At 34.4% G+C, this 22,691-nt stretch overlaps 3 protein-coding genes across 3 annotated transcripts; 1 reads left to right on the forward strand and 2 right to left on the reverse strand.

The window, feature by feature from the left end:
• Nucleotides 1-581: 581 nt before the first annotated feature.
• On the reverse strand, nt 582-7,007 carry LOC123309752. The gene is made up of 3 exons (XM_044893000.1): nt 6,888-7,007; nt 2,198-2,394; nt 582-897 (listed from the first exon to the last, which is right to left on the reverse strand). Exons 1-3 carry the CDS (start codon nt 6,889-6,891, stop codon nt 646-648), a joined length of 453 nt encoding a protein of 150 aa, XP_044748935.1. The 5' UTR covers nt 6,892-7,007; the 3' UTR covers nt 582-645.
• A 2,669-nt stretch (nt 7,008-9,676) lies between these two features.
• LOC123309510 lies at nt 9,677-12,350 on the reverse strand. The gene is made up of 3 exons (XM_044892665.1): nt 12,089-12,350; nt 11,730-11,932; nt 9,677-10,045 (listed from the first exon to the last, which is right to left on the reverse strand). The coding sequence occupies exons 1-3, from the start codon at nt 12,303-12,305 to the stop codon at nt 9,677-9,679; spliced, it is 789 nt and encodes a 262-aa protein (XP_044748600.1). The 5' UTR covers nt 12,306-12,350.
• Nucleotides 12,351-17,080: 4,730 nt separating this feature from the next.
• On the forward strand, nt 17,081-21,737 carry LOC123309947. Its single transcript, XM_044893257.1, has 2 exons — nt 17,081-17,206; nt 21,381-21,737. The coding sequence occupies exons 1-2, from the start codon at nt 17,195-17,197 to the stop codon at nt 21,684-21,686; spliced, it is 318 nt and encodes a 105-aa protein (XP_044749192.1). The 5' UTR covers nt 17,081-17,194; the 3' UTR covers nt 21,687-21,737.
• The last annotated feature ends 954 nt before the right edge of the window (nt 21,738-22,691 follow it).

Here is a 22,691-nt window from a genome sequence, read left to right on the forward strand (position 1 = left end):
TGGTTTCTTCTGGTTAGTAAGTGGGCGGTCCGTATATGTCGAATTCCTGACAATTCGGTTCAATATCTGTCACCAGACTAACCGCTCTGGTGAGTTTCGGTTACCAAATGTGTATATACGGACCATACACTAAATCTTAAGTTTGGTGATCACATTTGACAAAAAAAAAACAAACGATGTCAGAAAATGTCTTGGGTTTTAAGATTTAAGTATAGGCACAGATTAGAGAAAATTCTATAATTATCTTCTTGATTGGTTTCACTGTTATCGAATTAACAAAAAATAATTGAGTCTAGTAAAGGCATTCTACGTAGCAAGCTTTTACACATTCGATTGTTTCGAAGCATGTATTTTTTTCAACTCAATTTTGAGAGGAAACTTTTACGTATTGGATAACTAATGGAATGGGAAATGGTTTCCATATATTCTTTCAAATTCGATTTTCATGTTCTAGGAAACTTGCAAATTAAATGCCATTGGACGATGTGAAAAATTTAAAAAAAATCATCAGTCTGGGCAATAGCATATATTCCATTTCATTAATCTGTTCTAGTAAAAAAAAAAGGATTAAAAAAAACGGACCAGTTTCCGAAGGACTTTTTATTGGCTAATATAACAATGACATGATTCTGACAGAATCCAGCATTATACTTCCCTCAGCTTCAGAACTTGGTACTCGCTGAAAACGCCATATAAACAATACAAAAAAGCTCCATTGGGAGTTAGACGAATGCTTCCTGGAATGGTGTAATCTCCCCCTTGTACTCTACCAACATAACTCTTAGTACCATTCGATAAACTTCCTCCCGGTATTAGAATATCCTTATTCAGTCCATCAAACGTCGTAGTGGTAGTATTGACCCATTCGAATTTATCAGGAGTTGTTGTGCAGAAAACCTGATAAGAAGCATTTAGTTAATATTTATAAGTTTGCCAATGAGAATCAATGTATGGAGGTATTTTATGAATTTGTAATATTGTGTACTGACTAGCTACAGACAAACTCTTAATATTTTGTATGATACTGAATGGGTGTTTTATCCAAAGTCAGATCAATCAGAACTCTTTTAAATTTCAATTACACAAAATGAACTGAAAGGATATAAGAATTGATTCACGATTTTTTCCCATAACTTTGATGATTAGGAATTGTTAGGTACAAAGAATTCACATGAAATTTTAATTGAGTAGGGGATTTTTGATACATTCCAGAATATTTAAAAGGCCATAAATATTATTTTCAGATTGGGGAATGTAATCATTATGTTCATTACCTCAAAAATAAATGTTAATGGCCTTCTTAATACAACTGACAATAATAAAAATTTAAGTTTAGCGTCCTGAGGGAAGGACAGTACTATTAATAATGAAAATGGAATAGTCTAAATCTAAATTGAGAAGTGAATTGCATGGACGTGTCGCCAATTTAGATTTCCTACTAATCCATTTACATTATAACTGACAATATTTGAAAAGATATTGATAAAAAATCTGTTCTCGCGTCTTCTTCGTTTTGGATGAATGAAGTGAGATTATGAATCAAAATATTTTATGAAGTTTACAGTCATGTCTTGAAATCCAGAAGGCTTGGAGAAAAATAATATCAGTTCACTCAACGTATTGTGGATTTTAGAATATCACAATATCAGGGTAATAACTATTTGAATGAGCGGCGCTGAATTCTTAATAGCACTTCCTGTCTCTTTTTTCAATCTCTTTTCGGCATTTTCGTAATGAAAATTGATATAGGGAACGATTTGTCAAAATCAGCTAAGCGTTCGCTGTCGTGAGGCACACAAGCTTTTCCCTCCATTGATTCGACATTTCATGAGTGCCAACCTTACTCCATTCTAGTAACAAAAACTTGAGAAAATTATTTCATGGCCAATCGACTGTTAAAATAAACGTGAATGGAGTATACGTAAGAGACTCGAGAAAAGATCTAGGAAGTCTCGTCTCTTCTCGTCAATGGAATATCAAGTCTCGTTTTCGAGACGAGACTTCGTTGGCATCACTATTTAAATTGGTGTTAATATAAAAGATTGCTTTCATGTTAACTTTCCACTTCAAAAAGTAGATTTTTCCCATTGGGTTAAAATCAGGAATTCGTTTTCTTCCAGACTAATAATAATCGGTTTAAATTTAATGTTCTGGATTTATCCTAAAAAAGAGTAAATTTCGTTGGGTAATGACTCACATTGAAATATAGAAGGACTCCAGCAATTTGCCTATCCCCAGATTGGACATATGTGGAATCCTTAGTTGCAAAACCAACATCGAAAACATTAGGATGAACGTATGCTTGTCCTATGTACATGACAGGAAAACTAATAGTGGAACCAGCAAGCAAAGCATCTTTTTCTGAGTAAACTCCAATCGGTTTCCAGTAATATTCTGAAATAGAGCTTCAAGTGTTTTGATTGTCATAGCGGTATTTTGAACCAATGACACACAATGGCAGACTAAAGTGAAGATTAATGAATAATAACTTTTATTCAATTCAATTTACACTTGTTGGAAAATAGAAACGAACGAACGAAATCATATTTCATTTCATTTTTGAGAATATCAATTATCAATTTGGTTTTGGCTGTTTTCAATTAATTCTCGTATGTTATACTCATTAATTTTCCACAATTCTCAGAACTACCAAATTTTCACATTGAAAACTTCAGTTCCGATTCTTAAGAAATCATTACCAAACTTACCAAATCAAGTACGCTGATGCGTGCGGGAAAGAAATAGCAGGCGTTTTTCCCGCACCGCTTGTAGAAGAAATATTGTTCCCAACTCTTGCGGAATAGTTATTTTCCTATCAAGTGCGGAAAGTGATACTTGCCCGCACGAAACTGCCGTTGCCCGAACGATGCGAAGCAGAGTTCGGGTAAGCAGTTGAGTGCGGGCAAGACACTTTACGCAAGAGTTAGGAACAATATTTTTTCTACAAGCGCTTGAAATATATAAATGTTTCCATTTCACGAAACATATCATATCTCATTTGATTAATTCATATATAATGACAGACGTAATTCTGCATGTCATTACTATGGGTTTCTCATCGTTGACGTTCCGTGCATAGAAACATGATAGAATTTAATTTACTCTATAATATTTGCGTGCGGGAAAAACCCCTGCTAATCCATTCCCGCACGCAAATGCGTGCGGGAAAGAAATAGCAGGCGTTTTTCCCGCACCTTTTGGGAAAGTGACTCTTTGCAACTTGAAACGCGTGCGGGAAAAAGGTTGAACGCGCACGCTTGTAGAAAAATATCTTTTTCGCACTCATTGTAAGTTTCGTGCGGGAAAGTAGATATCACTTTCCGCAATTCTTAGGACAATAACTATTAAAATGATCCTTGTTACTTTTTCTCTCATCTTTATGAGTACTTTCCTCTCACTAAGCACCAAATTTCGTCTTTTATCATATTTTCGTTTTATTGGCCCTGATATCGTTGTCCGAAGGTTATTACATTCTGATGAAAATTCTGCCCTTGACCTTGTGAGTACGCCCCCATGTTGTTTTGAAATAAACTGCGTTGGTTGAATAAAGCTTTCCACATGCATTTAAAACAATTTTTTTTCTTTTACTTCAATAAATATGCCACATATATAATAGTCTAAGATCCCACTGCAGAATTACTACGTTCATTACGTACAGAGACAAACACACATTTCTACATACGTTTATGGATAGGAGAATACACTGATAACACCGCAGCCTGTCTGAAGTGGCCGCAAGTAATTTAAATTAAATTAATGTTAATCAATATTTCAAGAGAAATTTCGTTCACTTCGTTTTGAAATAAAATATCATCCACATCATAACAATACATGTAAAGAATACTAAAATCCATAGCTGCCGTTGCACACTCGGCCGCAACTACCTCGCAGCCAGGTGTAAGCAGGTAACATTTCGATGTATTTCTACGTTCATGACGTACACGGATGTTTTTGATATCAAATTAAAGATAAATTTTTTTCGAATATGATGATGTATGGTTGCCTGTGAAAAAATAGCCGCAAGTTAGGTCTGCCATCTGTTTAAATAGCGAGATATCCGAAATAAAGTCAGAGAGAGAGTTAGACCCATTTCACACCATCGGGTTTTTACTCGATGTTCCGAGTTACATTGATATAATGGGATATTTCACACGTGTATCCGTTTAGTCATAAAGTAAGTCATGGGTATGTTCTGTGCGTTTAGTTTCGCACTGGAAAACAACCGGATTGCACTTTCGGAGGCGCTTATCTCCACCAGATCGAGAGCTGGATGTGCCCACCGTACGGATAAAACCCGATGAATAATTTTTCATCCGGTTGTTTTCCGGTAAAAACTCGTGGTGTGAAAGGAGTCTTAGGGTTCTCAATCTGAATTATTCTTATATTATAACCACGTGCTGGAGCTCGTTGTACACAACGCTGTTGATATTATTTATGTATTAACCCTTCGTCGGGCGCTATACGAATATTCGGGAGCAATGCATATAATAGAATCTAATAAGAATAAGTTCCAAATAAATTAATATTGAAACATAAGAAGAATTTCTTAAAAAAATGATAATTCTCACAAAAGTTCATTCCAAAAACATTGGACGATTTATCATGTTCAACAAGATGTATGCGGCAAAAGAGAATAATGAAAAATTCATTAAAAAAATCAAAGGGTTTGTTTCAACCCACATTTTACCGTGTTGGAAGTCGTTGGAAGTCATTAAAACAAAACAAAAAGGAGTACTGTACAGTGTACAGCACTCCAGTTCAAGCGCCTAACGAGGCGCATCGGAAGAATGAAAAATTAATGGAAACAACAATTCCGAAGGAATTGTCGTTCCAATAATGTGAGTTAGTCATGAACTATCATAGGAAGTCCCAGAGAAGTCGAAAAATTCAAGTGCAACTGTAGACCTGTTTCGGGATCATTTTCCCTCATCAGTACAGTATAGCACTGAATCCTCCGAGCGGAGGATCGTAGTCTTATGCGATCTTGGGACGCCGCTTTGAGATATTCTCATCACGATACGCCACCTGTCACGCAAAGGCTTCTCTGGGACTTCCTATGATAGTTCATGACTAACTCACATTATTGGAATTAATTTTTCATTCTTCCGATGCGCCTCGTTAGGCGCTTGAACCATTTTCGTCAATTCGATGTGGCTCAATGTTACTAAGTACGACTGTTTAAATTTTAGTGCGGAGAATAAATGGTTGGCTTCTTCTGGATGGTTTCCTAAAACCAACATGGATTCTGGGAAGTTCAACTCCGATACAAGTTGAAAATGTGTTATGTAATTGAGCTTACAAATTGTCAGATGAAAAAAACTCTGATTGCGACGACGATAGTGACAACTGCGATTATGAAAGCAGCGAGGAATCGGACTTGGACTAGAAAATGTAATACACAGATATAAAATGTAACTTGATCAGGAGACTGATTTTGAAAAAACAGGAAAAAAAATTCTTGAGCTTTAATTACATTTGTACTTGATGAATAAACTATTTTTATTATAAAATAAATCTCTTAATACTTTAAGTTTTTTCATAATATTCATTACGTAATCATAATTTTGGAGTAGTCGTTTCCACTATTGTTTGAGCCGCCGGCTAAGAACCCTATCTATCGACGCATGCGCAATGGCTTTAAATACTCACACGGCGGGCATCCACCATCCTCATTCAACAAGTGGCGTTGCGCGCCATCTCTTTCCCTTTATTTTGGATATCCCGCTAATTTAACAGATGGCAGTCCTAACTTGTGGCTATTTTTTCACAGGCAGCCATATATCATTATATTCGAAAAAAATTTAGCTTCAATTTGATATCAAAAACATCCGTGTACGTCATGAACGTAGAAGTACATCGAAATGTTACCTGGTTAAACCAGGCTGCGAGGTAGTTGCGGCCGAGTGTGCAACGGCAGCTATGGATTTTAGTATTCTTTACATGCATTGTTATGATGTGGATGATATTTCATTTCAAAACGGAGTGAACGAAATTTTTCTGAAATATTGAATAACATATTAATTTAATTTAAATTACTTGCGGCCCTTTTTGACAGGCTGCGGTGTTATTAGTGTATTCTCCTATCCATAAACGTATGTAAAAATGTGTGTTTGACTCTATACGTAATGAACTTAGTTAATCTGCAGCGGGATCTCGTACTATAACAAAATGCATCAGCATCATATTCACACTTTGTAGACTAAATTTTAACTGCTTTGACTTTGAGTCTCCCAAAAACAGTTGATTGTTTTGCTTATCACATAGGTGACATCTGTAAAAGCTGTGTGACAGTTACAACCTTTTTTTTTCACGATATTGAAAAATAACGGAACTGTTCAAATTTTTCATTCTGCTAAAACACATTATAAAGTATTATTATCATAAACACTACAAAAGCAAACTTTTCGAAGACTATGGTTATTTTTCATATATTTTCGAGCATAATGAATCATAAAATAAATTCTAGAACAAGCCACAGGACAGCATTGCTGCACTTCATGCATATACAGCGATGGTATGGCAGTCAGTGTAAAAAACTGTACAACAGGGCTCCACTTTGAATGCTGCAGTGGAAGTGCAGTATCGAAACTGCCTAGCAATTGCCGATCCGTATTCTGTTTCTAAAGGAGTTCCCCCGAATATACAGAATATCGGGTCTGCAAAGCCTAAACCTAGTTATTATGTTTTCAAAAAACCTGAACGATACAGCAAACTATATGTTGGTTTATGTATAGATGTTTTTATGTGGGTAATTATTACTTTTCACGAAATATCTTTTCAATCTTATATTTCATAATCGACACATTTAAACTACATTCATAGAATTATCATGGTTGTTTCATTTTGTTTCACCCTACAGAATCTTTATAAGTTTTTATTCAACTTACCCATAGATGTCTTCACCCTCTTATCTTTCTCCAACTCTTTTATCTTACTCTGCTCTCCTTCTGTACAAGAGAAAACACAATATCTCAAATCAATTCCACTGTAAGACCAAGGTGAGAAGGAACCTAAAAAATATAACCAATATTATACGTATATGAACTCATTTGAAAAAACGATAGTTTAGTTCGAATGGAAATCTATCAAGAATGAGTTGATCGAGAGGCTAACTGGGTCTACAGAGTGGTTTTCACTGACTACAAGTTAGTAGGTAGGCCATTGTGCTCACGCCAAATAATTGTATTTTGAGACAGTGCGCAGAGTTCTGCATTTTCAAATTTCGGAATATTCCCAAATCGGCAGATGTACAATTCTTATCAAGTATACACTGTGTGGATCGAATAAAGATCCAGCCACAAACGACTACCGACTATGAGTAAATGTATAAGCAGATGAGGAAAAGGAACTAGGAATTCCAGTACCACTTGCAAGCAAATGGGACGTTGAAACAATATTTGCAATTTCTGTATATATTCTTTATATATGATCGTTGTTGTTTCGTCATCAATATTCGAGTATTTATGAGGAAACCCATCTCTATCTAAGTGTGAGAATTCAAAAAACTAGATAACCTAATTCTAGGCCCATCATCTATACTAACACACAGTGGCCCACCCCAGACGAGACGCTCATTTTGAGGGGAGTGAATAAAGATATTTTGAAAATCTTTTCTTGTGGTGTGTGTAGGGTGTTCAAAAGCAAAATTTAAAATAATTGTCATTTAAACAGGTTCAAGATTAGACCAAAGTTACACTTTTTTAAATGTAACACTCTGTATTTGAACTCAAAAATGGAATGGCAAGCATCAAATTATGATGAGTTCCTTCAGATCACTTCATACCTTAGAAGGACCATTTACGAGATAATGGCAAAAATGGTTTACTAGTTTTGAATTAAAAATCGAAAATTGCTCAGAAACTATCAGATTTAGATGTAGGAAAATTTTATGAAGATAGTTTCGAAATTAATTTTTAAGTTCAACAAGATATAAAAATACCGGGTGTGCCATTTGAAATAAAAAAGTTTTCGATGATTATTTGTAGTTGATGTTTGATAATTAATTATGATCACTCTGTATATTTCAGAGTTGAAATTTTCTTTTATATGTAGGAGTAGCCAACTTGTCTACTCGAAAAAATTCTGTCTGTATCGCTGGCGTAACTAGTTTCTTCATGAATTACTATTTAAAAAAAACTTCATATTTTCGATTTTTGCCATTATCTCGTAAAGGGTGCTTCTAAGCTATAAAGTAGTCTGAAGAAACTCATCACAACTTGAGCTTGCCATTCCATTTTTGAGGTCAAATATAGCGTGTTACATTTAAAAAAGCGAAACTTTGGTCTATATCTTTGTTTTCGAACACCCTGTATATATTAAAATAATTTTAAATTGTGCTTTGCGACATCCTACACACACCACAAGAAAAGATTTTCAAAATATCTTCATTTACTCCCTAAAAATAAACGCCGCGTCTGGGGTGGGCCACCCGGTATATACAGTTACACAATCCTCTTTTAACCTTCATAGCTCAATCTTCATCCGTAGTTATCATTCGCCTATAGATGCATTTGCACATAACTGACTCTTATAAAATTGAAACTATACATACAGGGTGGGGTTTTTAAAACGAAACAGACGAGATAACGGGCGGAATAAATTTATTTCGAAAAAATGCTCGGACACGTCGATTTTTGTTTCCAGGGGGACAACATTTAAGGTCAAATTCACAACCATATCGCTTCAACCCTTAGTGTTAGAACAACAACCCCTTAATTTTCAATGAGGAAGATGGGGTAAATTTCTCCTCATTTAGAAGGTCTTCTCATCCTGAGTTCAGCATATTGGTTTTTTCTTCATTTGATTCATTGATTCTTGAAATATGTTGACATTTGAATTTGAAACAACTATGGTATTGTCGTCAAGCAAGCTGTCTGAATCAAGCGAATTTATTCATTTATTTTGTAGATTTGATGAAATTCCATAACTGTCATACACCAGACATCAAAATAATGTTCATTTCTCTCATCAACAATGAAAAATAAAAAAATAATTTCAATTCTTTCTGCCAAAGAATAAACCATTCTCACCTTAATTGTTGAAGAAAGTAAGAACCAATAATAATTATTTCGTTGTCTAATGTTGACAATTAACGGTTATCATCGTAACCACAGAATGAATTAGTCAAATAATTGATGATTTCATATAGCATGGTTAGCGGAATGACTGGTACTGTACGAAATTCAAAATTGAATATCTCGAAAACGAATTAATTATGAGAAAAAAATTAATACGCTGAATTCAGCATAAAAAGGCCTTTCAAATGAAGTATCACTCACCATATCTTTCCTATTCAAAATTTAGGGGTTGGTGTTCTAACACTAAGGGTTGAAGCGATATAGTTGTGAATTTGAGCACTCTGTCTCTTCACTCGATCATATTCAATCGAATCCATTTCATTGCCACAATCTTGCATGAAACTTGAAATGAATTCTCTAGTTTTCGAATTGTTATTGAAGTTTGATGTTAGATTATCTTTCGAACCTTTTCTGCAGCTTTGCTTCATTGCTGACTCTTACAGTTTCAAAACTTATGTTTATGTATATGCATATTTTTTTATTTCGCACCATTAAGTCGGTGCAGATGTAGTCAGACAGTCAGTTCCCTGTTATTGGACCTACTTGGACAATGAAGGATTTATTTTTTTCCGAAGGTTTCATCTCGGACGGTTCCAATGTCAATAAATAATGGTAATTCTGTACGAACCTATTTTGAATGAGAAATCATAGGTGTAGCTGCATAATTTTTCGGCAGACTTGCCCTCGGGTTCTTTCGTGATAAACATAAGCCAGAGAAGTTGATCACTTGAAGAAATAGTTCCATCAAGTTTTGCATATTCCATTGTAGCTCCAAATTTATTAACAGCTCCTACGAATGGTTTAGAGGAATCCTTCACAATGTAGTGATAGAAATATTCAAGTCCAGTCTTTTCATTGTATCCGATATGAAAATGACCTTGAACATTCTTTCGGTCTTTCAAATTCTTCAGAATTTCAGGGTTTAACACCATCCAAATCAGCCTCTCCGGTTTCATAGTGCATAGTATCTGAAATGGATTATTATTAGTTATTATACGATTGTTATAGCCATACAAATTTAGAGTCTCCTAATTTGAGAATTAGAACTTTCAATATAACAGTATGGTTTTTTCCATATATACCGGGTTGTCCACCCCAGAAGCGGAGCTCATTTTGAGGGAGTAAATGAAGATATTTTGAAAATCTTTTCTTGTGGTGTGTTACACCTGTATTTGACCTCAAAAATGGAATGGCAAGCTCAAATTATGATGGGTTTTTTCACATCACATTATACCTTAGAAGCACCCTTTACGATTCAATGGCGAAAAATTGGAAATACGTAGTTTTTTTACATAGCAATTAATGAAGAAACTAATTACGCCCGCGATAGAGACAGTATTTTTTCGAGTCGACAAGTTGGCTACTTCTACACATAAAAAAATTCAACAATAGAATGTACAGAGGGATCATAATTAATTCTCAAACATCAACTACAAGTATTGTTCATTCTATTGAGCTTTTAGGGTGATGTTTTTGATGTTTCGTCAGCATTTTTCATATTTTTTCCTAAATTCTGACTCTATTTCGGTGGTGGTCCCAGTGATGATACCGAATGAATACATCAGTGCTGAGCAAGCATAGGTATCAATCTCTTTGATCAGGTTCTTGCTGTTTAGACCAGTCTTCATAATCCTTCTCTACTAGTGAACTCCTTAGCTAATTATTTCTCCATGTGGCTCTGATTGATCCTTCTAGCTTGTTTGATCCCTAGATATTTGTACGTCTCCCCCTATTTCAATGATTCGATTTCTGCACCTTCCTTGAGTTTGCTTGTACCGTCTTCTATTTTGCCTCTAGTTATTTTGAGAAGACTACATTTTTCCAGTACAAACTCCATTTTTATATCTTCAGATAATTCTGCTACCACTTTAAGCATCTGTTGCATTTTGTTTGCAGTAGATGCAAAAATTTTCCAATCATCCATGTGAAGGAGATGATTCAGCTTCATCATAGTTCTACTGCACTTGATGGCAAATCCGTATTACAGTAGTACGTAGAATTCAAAACCACAGAGGACTCAGCGAGTCTCCTCGGAAAATTCCGCGCCTAATTGGAATCTGCTTGCCTTCATCTGTAGACTCGTACACCAAGTGTAAAGATTTCTTCCCTTAGAGAACGCTTGATTGCAAATAATTTAATCTAATATTAGTTGTTCTTTTCTTCCTCGGCTGTCTTTGGTTCATCCTTTCTGTTGTGTGGCGATGATGTTATTCTTTTTACAATGGTTATAAATGCTGTTTGAAATGCACGATGTGATTAACTTATACAGCCTTGAAAGGCATGGTCGATATTTGGATGCATCTTCTGTATTTCTTTGGTTTTTGGGGTCATGTGTTAGAAATATTTGCATACTTTCAGAATATTTCATGACCTTCATGACATTTATGACATTTATTGCGAGACTTTAGTAGGGTATCGTCTCGTTGGTCACTATAAATCACCAAAAATATGTTGTTAATTTTGATTTTTCTCAGTGTCCATGGACAGACTAGTTTTCGAGTTATGTAGGTATACATAGTATCAAATATCTTTCTGCTCAGAATTTTCGACAATTTTGAGAATTGACAATGTTTTATGATCTTCAATAAGAGATGAACAGAAAAAGTTTCTTTCGATTAATGGGAAATCCATCGATTAACTGTATAATTTCACCTGTATGTGTTCTGTAAGCTTCGATTTCTTTCCTTTCACAACGTTGTAAACATAATTAGTTCCATCGAAGATTGTTGTTACAAATGTACCATTGCGTTCTGGATCAAACACTAAACCGACATATGTTTGGGGCTTCTGATCAGATGAACCTATTTTGAAAGCATCTGGTGGTATTACTCCATAATATTCCCTCCAATAATAATCTGAAAGAAAAAATATGGTCTTTATCACCGGACATGGGAATTAGGATTCACTAGACTGACGATCTTAGCCTTGTATTCCCAAACCCTAAATGGCTATTTGATAAAGTTGATTCAAAGAGGAGTAACGGCATCAGGAATGTACCAGTTATCACTCACCATCTGGTTCAGGAGCTGGTTTTTCTTCAGGTTTAGTGCTCTCTCCCGAAGAACATTTTTTCAGACACACAAATCTGCAGAATTTATACTGAAAATGGAAGTTCGCTGAAAAACCAAAATTTGCATTTGTCCCAAGTTTATTTCGTACAACTCCTCCTATTGCAATCCATGTTATGGACTGAATTATTAATATACCGTAAATTGAACTATCTTTCATAACTGCTCTGGAATAAGAGTAGGTACCTAAATTTACTTTGCATAATCAAGTAGCCTTTTTCTATATTGATAAAGGCACTTTACTGAATAAGCTTTAATTTCCCAAAAACTTCAATTATTTAAATTAGGACGATAGGAAAATTACTCAAATATTTTTTAACAGTTTTCGAACCTGAAATGATTAGCCAAATACAAGGTCATTCCTTTCTTACTCCGCAATTCATGTTTTTTCATGATATTCATTTTCAGTGTATTATCCGAGATAAATGGCAAATTTGAAATTTTTTCATGTTTTTTTCCTGCTGTAATGGGAGTGACCATCAATTTCCTGTTTTCAAATGTTATGATCGATAAACGAAGCATAAAGTTTTGATTTCCATTCATTTTTAATTTGACTTTTATCACATTCACTGATGTTGTGATGTTCCAAAGCTCAGCGAAGCTTTTTGTTCTATTTATATTATTGTAGCCATGTTGCCATGTTAAATCTAATTTTGACAATAAATTATACATGGTATTCAACAAAAAAATCTGATTTCAGATTCGAGTTTTCACCAAAACTTTCAAATTGAAACTTATTTTAAGCGAACTGTAATTCTAATTTTAGACAAAAAGGATTGATTTGTAGAATTGACCAAAATTCCAAGAGTTCAAGAACTCACAAAAAGATCATTCCAAAATGACGTTGAAAGTTAGGTACCTATCTTGATGTTAAAGTTATTAAATATTTGAGAAAGTTTTCATTTTGTTAGTTACACCATTTATAACTCAAGATCGGCTGTGATGAAATCCTTATGAAATTTGCGTAGAGATTTGTCTACAGCCCAGTTATGATGAAAAAAAAGATGACCCGTAGGTGTCGCTATGGTTAGTACTGCTGTGAAAGCACTGTATTTGATATTGCATCTGAGTCCGCGTATAGTTTTTCAAATCAGAGACAAGATTTCCCTTTCTCTATGGTTCAAATCTTTTCAAAAAGACTATTTAACTTCGTTTCCTCGGATGTATCGATCGCCAGCTATTCTTTAGAGATAGTAAACCCACCTGGTGGCTTCGAGTCGAAGAGATGGTTCTCTGTTATCGAGCGATAACTATTGAGAGTAACAATCTGAGCCACAGAACACACTTACTTTATGATCTGAGCTCACATATTCCATCGATGTTTCTAAAACGATGCCAGTGAAAGAGTTTTTTAATCACTGAAAATGCATTTACTGTTTGATTATTATCATATAACATTTGAGAATAAATTGGTGAAGGCACAGATCACTGGAACAGAGGCAACACTCGCCGAAATTGCGGATATTGTAATTTTACAGACATCAAAGCGCATCGCCGCCTTGAATCAATTACGTCGTCAACTCATATTTACTAATGAGCCAGTGTTCAAAATCGAGGGTGGTATGATTTTGTAATTAAAGAGTAGTGGACTGTATGACAAGATAATTGAGCTAGAGATGGTATAAAAACATTTATTGTATATCGTTCTCAATCATAAAATGAATATGCAAACTAATATTAACAACATCTATAGACTCAGAGAGACATTATTCAACTGAAAACAAGAGATAGTCCTGAGCAGTTCAAAGGAGAAGTCGCTTGATGTCTGACTTAGACGTTGAGGAGTTCAATAAATTCAATATTAACACAACGGTTACACAGTGACAGAGCAATCAAGTGAAAGGTTAGAATAATGAATTTTAAGGAGAAGACGCGAGAGTAACAGTGAAATAGGCCAGAGATGAAACTACAATGTCTAAGTCTGATCATCAACGAGAAATCGATACATTAAATATGAGTTGATCAATAGGGATATTGTGAATATAAGCAGAACATGAATCGCACGAGTTAAATGAGAAGCACAAAATTAATGAATCTGCGAAGCACTAGAATATTTAAATAATATGAAAAAGGCAATAATATTATAATTAAATGAGAAGCTCAATAATAATTAATTAAATGGAAAGAACAATCATAATTAATCTGAGAAGAATTATAATTAGTATACATTGCGTTGGTCTTGAAGAGTGCAAAAATTTATCAATGAATTCAACATTTACAGAGACGAACTGCTTACAAGTAAGCACGATTAGCACTTTCATCAGAAAAACAGAAGAAACAATTGATAAATTATGAGAAGAACAAGAGAGTACTGACAAAAAATCACTAATCGTTGATTTTGAGATGTGCTGAAGGCTGAGAAAACTAACATGTATGTTGAGTTCGATGAATGAATATGGAAAAGAATCAATGAGAAAACAAGTTATAAAGAGTAGATCATAGCAAATGAGTGTACACCAGAGCAGACTTTCCAGGGTGGAGCCTAGGACGAGAGTGTATCGAGCAATATCATTGATCGTTGAACCATAGTTGAGAAATTCACATCGTGTTCTGGGGAGAACTACCAAATCCAGGGTCCACCCTGGAGAATATGAGGATTCATTCATCTGAAACTCGACAACAGTAATTAGTTACATGTACATAGAGGTGATCATAAGAGTTGTCTTGAAAAATGATTCTAATAAAAGAGAAGATCATGAGCAGACAATAAATCAGTAATCATTATTATTGAGAAGGACTTGAGAAGTTTCAATCCTGGTACTACATACCCATTTTCATGTGAGAAGATCTAGCGAAATCTGAAAATCTATATAAATTATGAAATATAATAAAATATATATTTCTGAGTAGGCAATTGATCGATTTGTCTTGAGTGGACGTTTCAGTTGAGCGGTGCTAGCAAGGATAATGAATCTGTTTCAAGATTCTGAAATATCTTGCACGTGGACTCATTTAATCAGAATGAAATTATCATGGAAATGGTGGCATTAATAATTTTGAGGAGACTGAGGGTACTTTACTTTTTGAGAAAAACAATTCAGCACCAGGATTGAGCGAGAAGACTTGAAAATGAGATTACACTAGAAGAGGTGAACTAAAGCGAGTTGCTACAACTACAAATCAAACGAGAAGTGAATTCTACAGAGTTAACACAAAGAATCATAAGAAAACGTGTAATGTATAGTTTTTCGCTTCTGAAAAACACTGAGAGTGGGGCTGCTGCTTCGTTCAATTAGCGCACCGCAGAATCGGGGTACTATACGTGGTCACCGGAGCTGGTCAGGACTGTCAGGAGCGTCGACTAGAGAGAGGTCGGAGGGGGCTTCGCTCAATTTTTAACAGTCTGTATAAAACTTTTGTCGGTTTTGGTAACTAACCAGCTATTGGACGAATATATACTGTCGTTTTTTCGTTAAATATTTCAAATACAAAATATATTATTACGAGAACATTTTTATAATTTTTGGTGGTTGTCTTGCTCGCAAGAATTATTCTTAGAAGGGACAGATATTTACATCTTAATAATTGAAAACCACTCATATTCTGGCTATTTTGTTAAATATTCTAGTTATAAGATGTATTCGTATAAGTAAGTCATAAGATAAATATTCATCACAAAAGTCTTGAAAATTCTTACTTTCAGTCAGTTTGTTGAATGGTTCCTCAGATTTTAACTATGTTTTTTTCTCTTTATTTAATTTTCGATTTTTAAGCTTTTCTTGTTTTTTTTTCTTGTTGTTATGTTAGAAACTGAAAATACTACTAGTTGAACTAAAATAGAATAATAAGGATAAATTCAGATGCATACCACCCGCTGATATGAATATCAACAAGTGTTACGATCTGAATTGAACTAGCCAATTTGCCATCGTCGAGGCCCTAAATGGAGTACGCCCCAGAAGAAAAGCAGATGCTGACCATGGTTTGGGTCTCATTCGACATCATCAGAGCAACATAGATTTTTTCTCCGATGGAAAACGTTTGGAATTGATGGACCTTTATTCAATACTGGCAAGCGCTACTGAGTACTCAGTAGTATATATCTGCGCTCACCAATTTTGCTTGACTTGTTCTTGGGGTAGTAGAACGCTTTCATGAAATATATTGTGAGTCTAGGGTCCTGAATTCTCCCAAATTTTATTTGTTTTGCCGCTCAAACAAGTTTGGGCTACCTTTTTGCGAATGAATAATTGTGTTTTATGCGGAATTATGCATGAATTTTGAATTGAGACTGTACAGAGTTGGTCTTTGATTATATATCTCAGAATTCACTTCGAATGTTTCATTTCTTTCAGTAAAATTGGAAAAACTAGTGCCAACCTTACTCCGTTTTAATTACAAAAACTTAAGAAAATTATTTCATGGCCAAGTGCTTCTATAAAAGTGAGTTGAGAATGGATATACAATGCCGAATGCGGTAATGTGTGTAAAAGACAAAAAGCACTGTCACAAAAAAGTGTTGACATCTTGACAATGAAATATCACAAAAGTTCCTGATATAAGTATAAACTAATTATTCTTCTGCTCATTTATCTTTGAGTAGATAGTTGAGCTTCTTCATATCTTCACAGATCAAGTTTTTGTTCTTCAATACCTATAATACACCTATGTAGGTATTACGAGTATATAGAATAATTGACTTGTACACATTACCGGTAACATATAAATATTATATTGGAAAGATTTGATTAGAAAAAGTCTAAGCTTAATAAAAACATGAATTTTTTCCACGATAAAAAGGAATGCTTCCAACATGTTTTTATTGTGAATAGCCGTTATATGGAAAAAGAAGAATTGGCAAAAGACACATTTTATCTCACATTTTTGGGAATACTTTCTTGGCAAATTCATTCTGCTAATGCATAACCTAATTATACGCAATTACTGAATCATTGGAAAACATTCAGTGTTGAAATTTCCAACCTTGAGTCATCAAAAGAAGGGGGTTTTTCTTGCAAGTCGAGGAATGGATGGTCATTTGAGTGAAAGCATTCGAATAGTAAAAGAACTGAAGTGTCTGTGTTACAATTGTTTTTTGATTTGATCAAAATGGCAAAAAGAGTAAGTATCAAAGTTACGACAATCGAGTATATATTTGCGGAATATTTTTGTTACTCTCGATTTCTAGGCCATACATTTATGTTATGTATGTTATGTAAGGAGATTCAAGCGAATATATGCATTAATAGTGAAAGTTATTACTTTGACGCGAAATAATTGATTACGAGCGAGTGTGAATGGTTAGCTGATGTTTCTGCATTTTTTTATCTCGAAAATAGCGTTCAGCAAGATCAAAATTGTCTTGATATTTGTTTATACGAAATTCGATTTTGTGCATTTTCATGATCATTCGATATTGTTAAGGATTTCAAAAATATCCGAATTCGAGCAACTTTTTTTTACTCCTAGGAGTAGGTACTAGGGTACAGAAAGACATTAATAAAGCCTCATAGAAGTGAAAATATAAATCTCGTGTTCATTGTATTTTCAACTTTCATTGCTGCTTCTACATAATTTCAATAGTATTGGAACCCCATTCATATATTGACAAATTACTAATGAATCAAATGCATACAGGATGTCCCAATAGTGTCGCCTCGGCCTTTATTTGCCAAACGGCCGAATATTAACAAAATTGTTCATATGCATACAGGATGACCCACAAAAATACAATTGACGATAACTTACTCTTTTCAAATAGGACACCCTATACTCAAATATACTTTTTAATTCACAAGATCATTCTGCAGGTTTTTTATACTTCTCACAATTTTTCGTTCAAGAATGTTTTAAATATTTGTGATTACGATAAAAATTCACACTAGTAGATGCTATGTTATAAGATAATATCTGTAATTATTATTATTTTTTTTTGATGAAGGTAATAATAATTTATTTATATTCATATATTCAAAGAAGAAGCTTCAAAGTATCATAACCTGTTGGAATTATTAACCCCCGCTATACACGGTGTCCACTAAAGGACGACAGACACTGCAAATTATCTTATATGTTTCTTGATGCTGCATAAATCTACTTCAAGAAACACGTATCTCTTAACAATTATCAAGTGACAATTATCAAATATCGTGATTGTCAGCATTTATGTAGAACGAATTAACAATAAGCTATCTACATAATAGTTGTTTTATTCATTTTCCAGTCACTGTTTGAGAAATGTATACAGTGTGTGAGTCTTTGACTCGTACAAATAATAGATTCTTGACGTCAAAAGAGACACTTTTTTCCTTTACCATTTTTTCCGAATCGGCTCTGTTTTGAAAATACAGACTGTTGAAAAAACATTAAAAAAAATTACTTTTAGTTTTATCTCACAAACGGTTTTACCGAAAGAGATCAATTTCGGAATATAGTTTTTCATTTATTTGATGAATCTTCTTCGAACACAAGATATCGCCCACGTCTTCCAGTTTTCTCATTATGACCATTAGATATCATAAAAATACCAAGGATTCAAAGAACCCAACTTTTGAAACTGAGTTGGGCGCTGTTTAATGAATATTTGAACGTTTTGTAAAATAACAGTATTCCCCATATTTTCTCGTATAATGCGCCGTTTTCGAGTAATTTGATGTTCAAGAATAAAAAATATCTGAATTCGATAAATTGAGTACTTTGACTTTTTAAAAGATCCATAGATATGTAATGTTACAGATTTAGCTAGTTATTTTGAAGGTAGTTTTGTGTTTCCAGGGGTGGCACAGCTCATCATGAAAACTTGAAATGGTTAGATCTTTCTGTCAGAACCGACTCGGAAAAAATGGTATAAAAAAGTGTTTCTTTTGACCTCAAGAATCTACTGCTTAAATATTTGTACGAGTCAAAGACTCATCCTGTATATTTCCCGTCAATTGGGATCTGAAAACTGTTTTCGTTTGAATTTATGTTAGTTTGGCTTTATTGAATAGTTTTATTTTATTTTTTTAATTTATATTAGACGTCGCGCATTCACTGGTCACATGTTCAAATTTGCCATTGGCAACTGCAATAACAGAACAACAGAATATTTCAGTGAAAAACTACGTATTAAAGACACACATGTGTCTTTCAGTCCTTGCAGTATTTCTTCGGAGAATATGTCGCTCGTCGACGTGTATGCCATTTTTCTTTTCGTTACTTGGGTGTAGGGTGGATTAAGTAACTCACTCTACATCCGAGGAACTCCACCATCCAGGCAAGCAGTAACCATCCACAAATTATTTTCATTACTTCATTTTGGAGGTGTGCTCCGCTCGATCATTATTGTAATTGAATTAATTTAGTGCCAACATTTAATACAGCCAACAATAAACAGTCACTTTCCTTTTCTATGCATTCTGTAAGTCGTGACACAAGCTTTTTGATTTCTTCATAAACTTTTTAGGGTTTTCACTCCCAATCTCTGAAACAAAATCAATTAAAAATGAAATCAACGATTTGCTCCTGCGTAAATTCTTGCACTAATTTGTCAGGAGCAAATCGTTGATTTCATTTTTAATTGATTTTGTTTCAGAGATTGGGAGTGAAAACCCTAAAAAGTTTATGAAGAAATGCAAAATCCTCCCAGAATAAGCTTTCTGATGCCCTCCTCATAGAAATCTCTCGCCATCTATTTCGTCCACTTCAAGACCTCTTGCTTCACCTGCTCATCAACAGATGATAATCTGCCGCTAAGTCAGGGGAATTCAATTCAATTCAATTAAAATAATGTTCACTTGAAAATACAAAAATTTAAAAATTTCGTTGCAGAACCTGCAGTCAAAGCAAACTTGTATACTGTCTAGTTCTACAAGAACCGATGATGAACACTCTATAGAAAATAAACAAAACATCTTCGAAATAACAATTGTCAAAAATCAATAATTCAACTATAGAAGAAAAAAAACAACATTCAGAACATCCTCGAATCTACCCGAGTTCAATCTTATACGATATGTTATTTTATTTTCAACTCTTCCGTACGACCAGTCCCACCACTCAAACTGTCAGATAAGCGTGAATTCATTATCAGAGACACGTAGGGCATATACAGTATATTAATCTGACACGCTGAAGTATGTACACCTGACGATTTTTTTTACATCTTTGAAAACCTGCAGACGCTTTCCCTATCGCTGAAAGTACATACATCATAGAACCTTTTTTTTCCTTCTAGCATCTAATCTTCGAAATCCACTTAAAAAAAATCCCGATTTAACATCGTCGGCTCCCCAACTAAGTTTGTATAGTTTAAGCCAGAAAGCAATGACCAGATAGTTCTATCAAACCTAAACTTCAAAAAATCTTATGTTCAGAATTAATCCAGAGAAGCAACTATTGAAATTATCAACATGAACTATGAGGCATCAGGTACCGATAGATAGTACGGTTTATTGGCGGATAAAACTATATAGATAGTTTTTATATTACATTTTTTACGCAATTCGTGTTATTTGGAGTACAGAAACAAATAACACGGGTCAACACCAAATTTGACTTTGACTGCAAAGCATAAAATTTCGATAGTTTAGATCCTAATTAGACGAAAAAAAATATATGGCATGAAAAAGTTTGCTTTTGTGTTTAGGAGACTGATTCAAAGATAGCATTTACAATAAAAACAAGCAACATTTGGAGCCCATAGCTTGTCTTGATTCCAAACAGGAAAGTCAAAATATGCTTCATAGGCTTCAGAGAGAACGTGAGATGTCTTTAATTCGTATTTCACGTCACGAATTATAGTAAATTGACCACATATAAAACAAAATGCATCAGCATCGTATTTACACTTTCTTTACTTGACGATATTTGAAGTTTGTCTGGGCTAGTAAATAACACCTGATCATTGTTTATGACTCGAGTGCCCTCCAGCGGCACCTTGTAAACGTAAACACCCCACTCTCATCGGACGGTCTTTTTGAATTATTAAAAGTTTTGAGAAAAATGAAGAGCGACTATTAATACTATAACTATCACAAAAGCAAACTTTATACCAAAAAAAGTTATTTTCTTTTCGTTTTTGTGCATAATTAACCGGAAAATCCTAGTATAAACGTTAGGACAAAGAACAAAAATTTTTTTGTAGAGTCGTGTAATCAGTTCATATTACAACACACTGCATTATCAAAATGGAGGTTTCATTTATAACTTCTTCGGTACCATTCTCGGCGTAAAATAAACCTAGATATTTCAACACAACACTGTATCATATGAAGGACATGGATATTAAAAAAAAATTATTTTCATTTCCTTCAAGATTCTGCTGCTCTGCTTCTTCTATTTGCTGGCACAATGTTCATCAGCACTACCACAATCCAAATCATCAACGGAAGAACCTATCAACGCCCCTCTGAGTGACCTAGAAGCCTCCTTTGGGGGTTCAACCACAACCTCAACATCTGCCCCTGAGACAACAACGCCCAATAGAAGAACAGGATTTTATTACTTATTCGATTGGAATACGTTTCTGGATGTCGACGACGTAAAAGGAACACGTGTGAACCTGAGATTCCAACCGAAAATTGGCGATCCAAAAAGATTTTATAACATTCGGACACCCTGAAATCCATCAATGTAGTTTCTATGTACATGTTACTTTTGAGAAAAATAATAAAATACACAACATACATAGAATTTTTTGATTAACTAGCTGATCCGGCACACATTTTCCCGCCATAGTGGGGGAATATTCAGTAAGTAAATGTAAGTATAATGAGATATAAAAAAATTATTAGAATGGTTCGAAGAGTTACCAATTTTGAAATCCTTCAATGTTATCGTAATTTAATGAAATCATACAATTTGCAATTATACCATTGCTGAACTTTCCGCCTGGAATGAGTTTGTCCTTATCGATTTTCGGAAAATCAGCAGTGGTTGTATTAACCCATTACAAAGATTGTGACCATGAGTTGTAGTCTCTCAATTACAATAGAGCTTAAAAAATCTGTAACAAGATATCAAGATGAAAAAGTAATTATGAGCAAAAAACGATCAATGGCGAAGCAATTAGAAAAATTAGATTAGGACATAACATAACTTATCTCTCAGGTAGGTACAGGGTGTTCTACAAGCTCTATGACAAACTTTGATGGTAGCTGTGCTTATCCTGAACTTTTTTTTTCCTATGAACATATATCCGATTCGTTTTTGTTTAGAAGATACAAGCATTTGAAAAATCATATTTTTATGTTCAAATCATAATAATAAATGTAAATTTTGAGACTATAAAAATTGTTCAAATTGTCCACCTTCGGCTTGATTGCAAGCTTCACATTGACGAACTAAAGATGCCGTTTTATTACTCGGCGGATTTGGGTCGTTTCATATTTGGTTTGCTGCATCTTAAATTCTATCAAGTAATTGTTAATGAGATTGGATTTCAACATGATAAACAAGCTGCTTCTTAAGTCCCCATAAATAAACATCTAAGGGATTTAGATCAGGCGAACGAAGTGGCCATATATTGGTCCTCCTTGGCCTATCCATTTATTCAGTCAACTGACTACTTGCCCGCCTCTATTTGGTAGTCAACCATCGTGCTGATACCACATATTACAAGAAATGA

The sequence above is a fragment of the Coccinella septempunctata genome, chromosome 3, assembly GCF_907165205.1.
Source record: "Coccinella septempunctata chromosome 3, icCocSept1.1, whole genome shotgun sequence".
In the NCBI taxonomy this organism is placed as follows: Eukaryota; Metazoa; Arthropoda; class Insecta; order Coleoptera; family Coccinellidae; genus Coccinella; species Coccinella septempunctata.

Coding starts and splice junctions, on each gene's coding strand:
- LOC123309752 (XM_044893000.1), bottom strand. Junction 898..2,197: donor GAGTCCTTCTATATTTCAAT/GTGAGTCATTAC, acceptor GCTTCTTATCAG/GTTTTCTGCACAACAACTCC.
- LOC123309510 (XM_044892665.1), bottom strand. CDS start 12,305: ATGAAAGATAGTTCAATTTACGGTATATTAATAATTCAGTCCATAACA. Junction 11,933..12,088: donor ACCAGCTCCTGAACCAGATG/GTGAGTGATAAC, acceptor TTTTTCTTTCAG/ATTATTATTGGAGGGAATAT. Junction 10,046..11,729: donor AGCTTACAGAACACATACAG/GTGAAATTATAC, acceptor AATCCATTTCAG/ATACTATGCACTATGAAACC.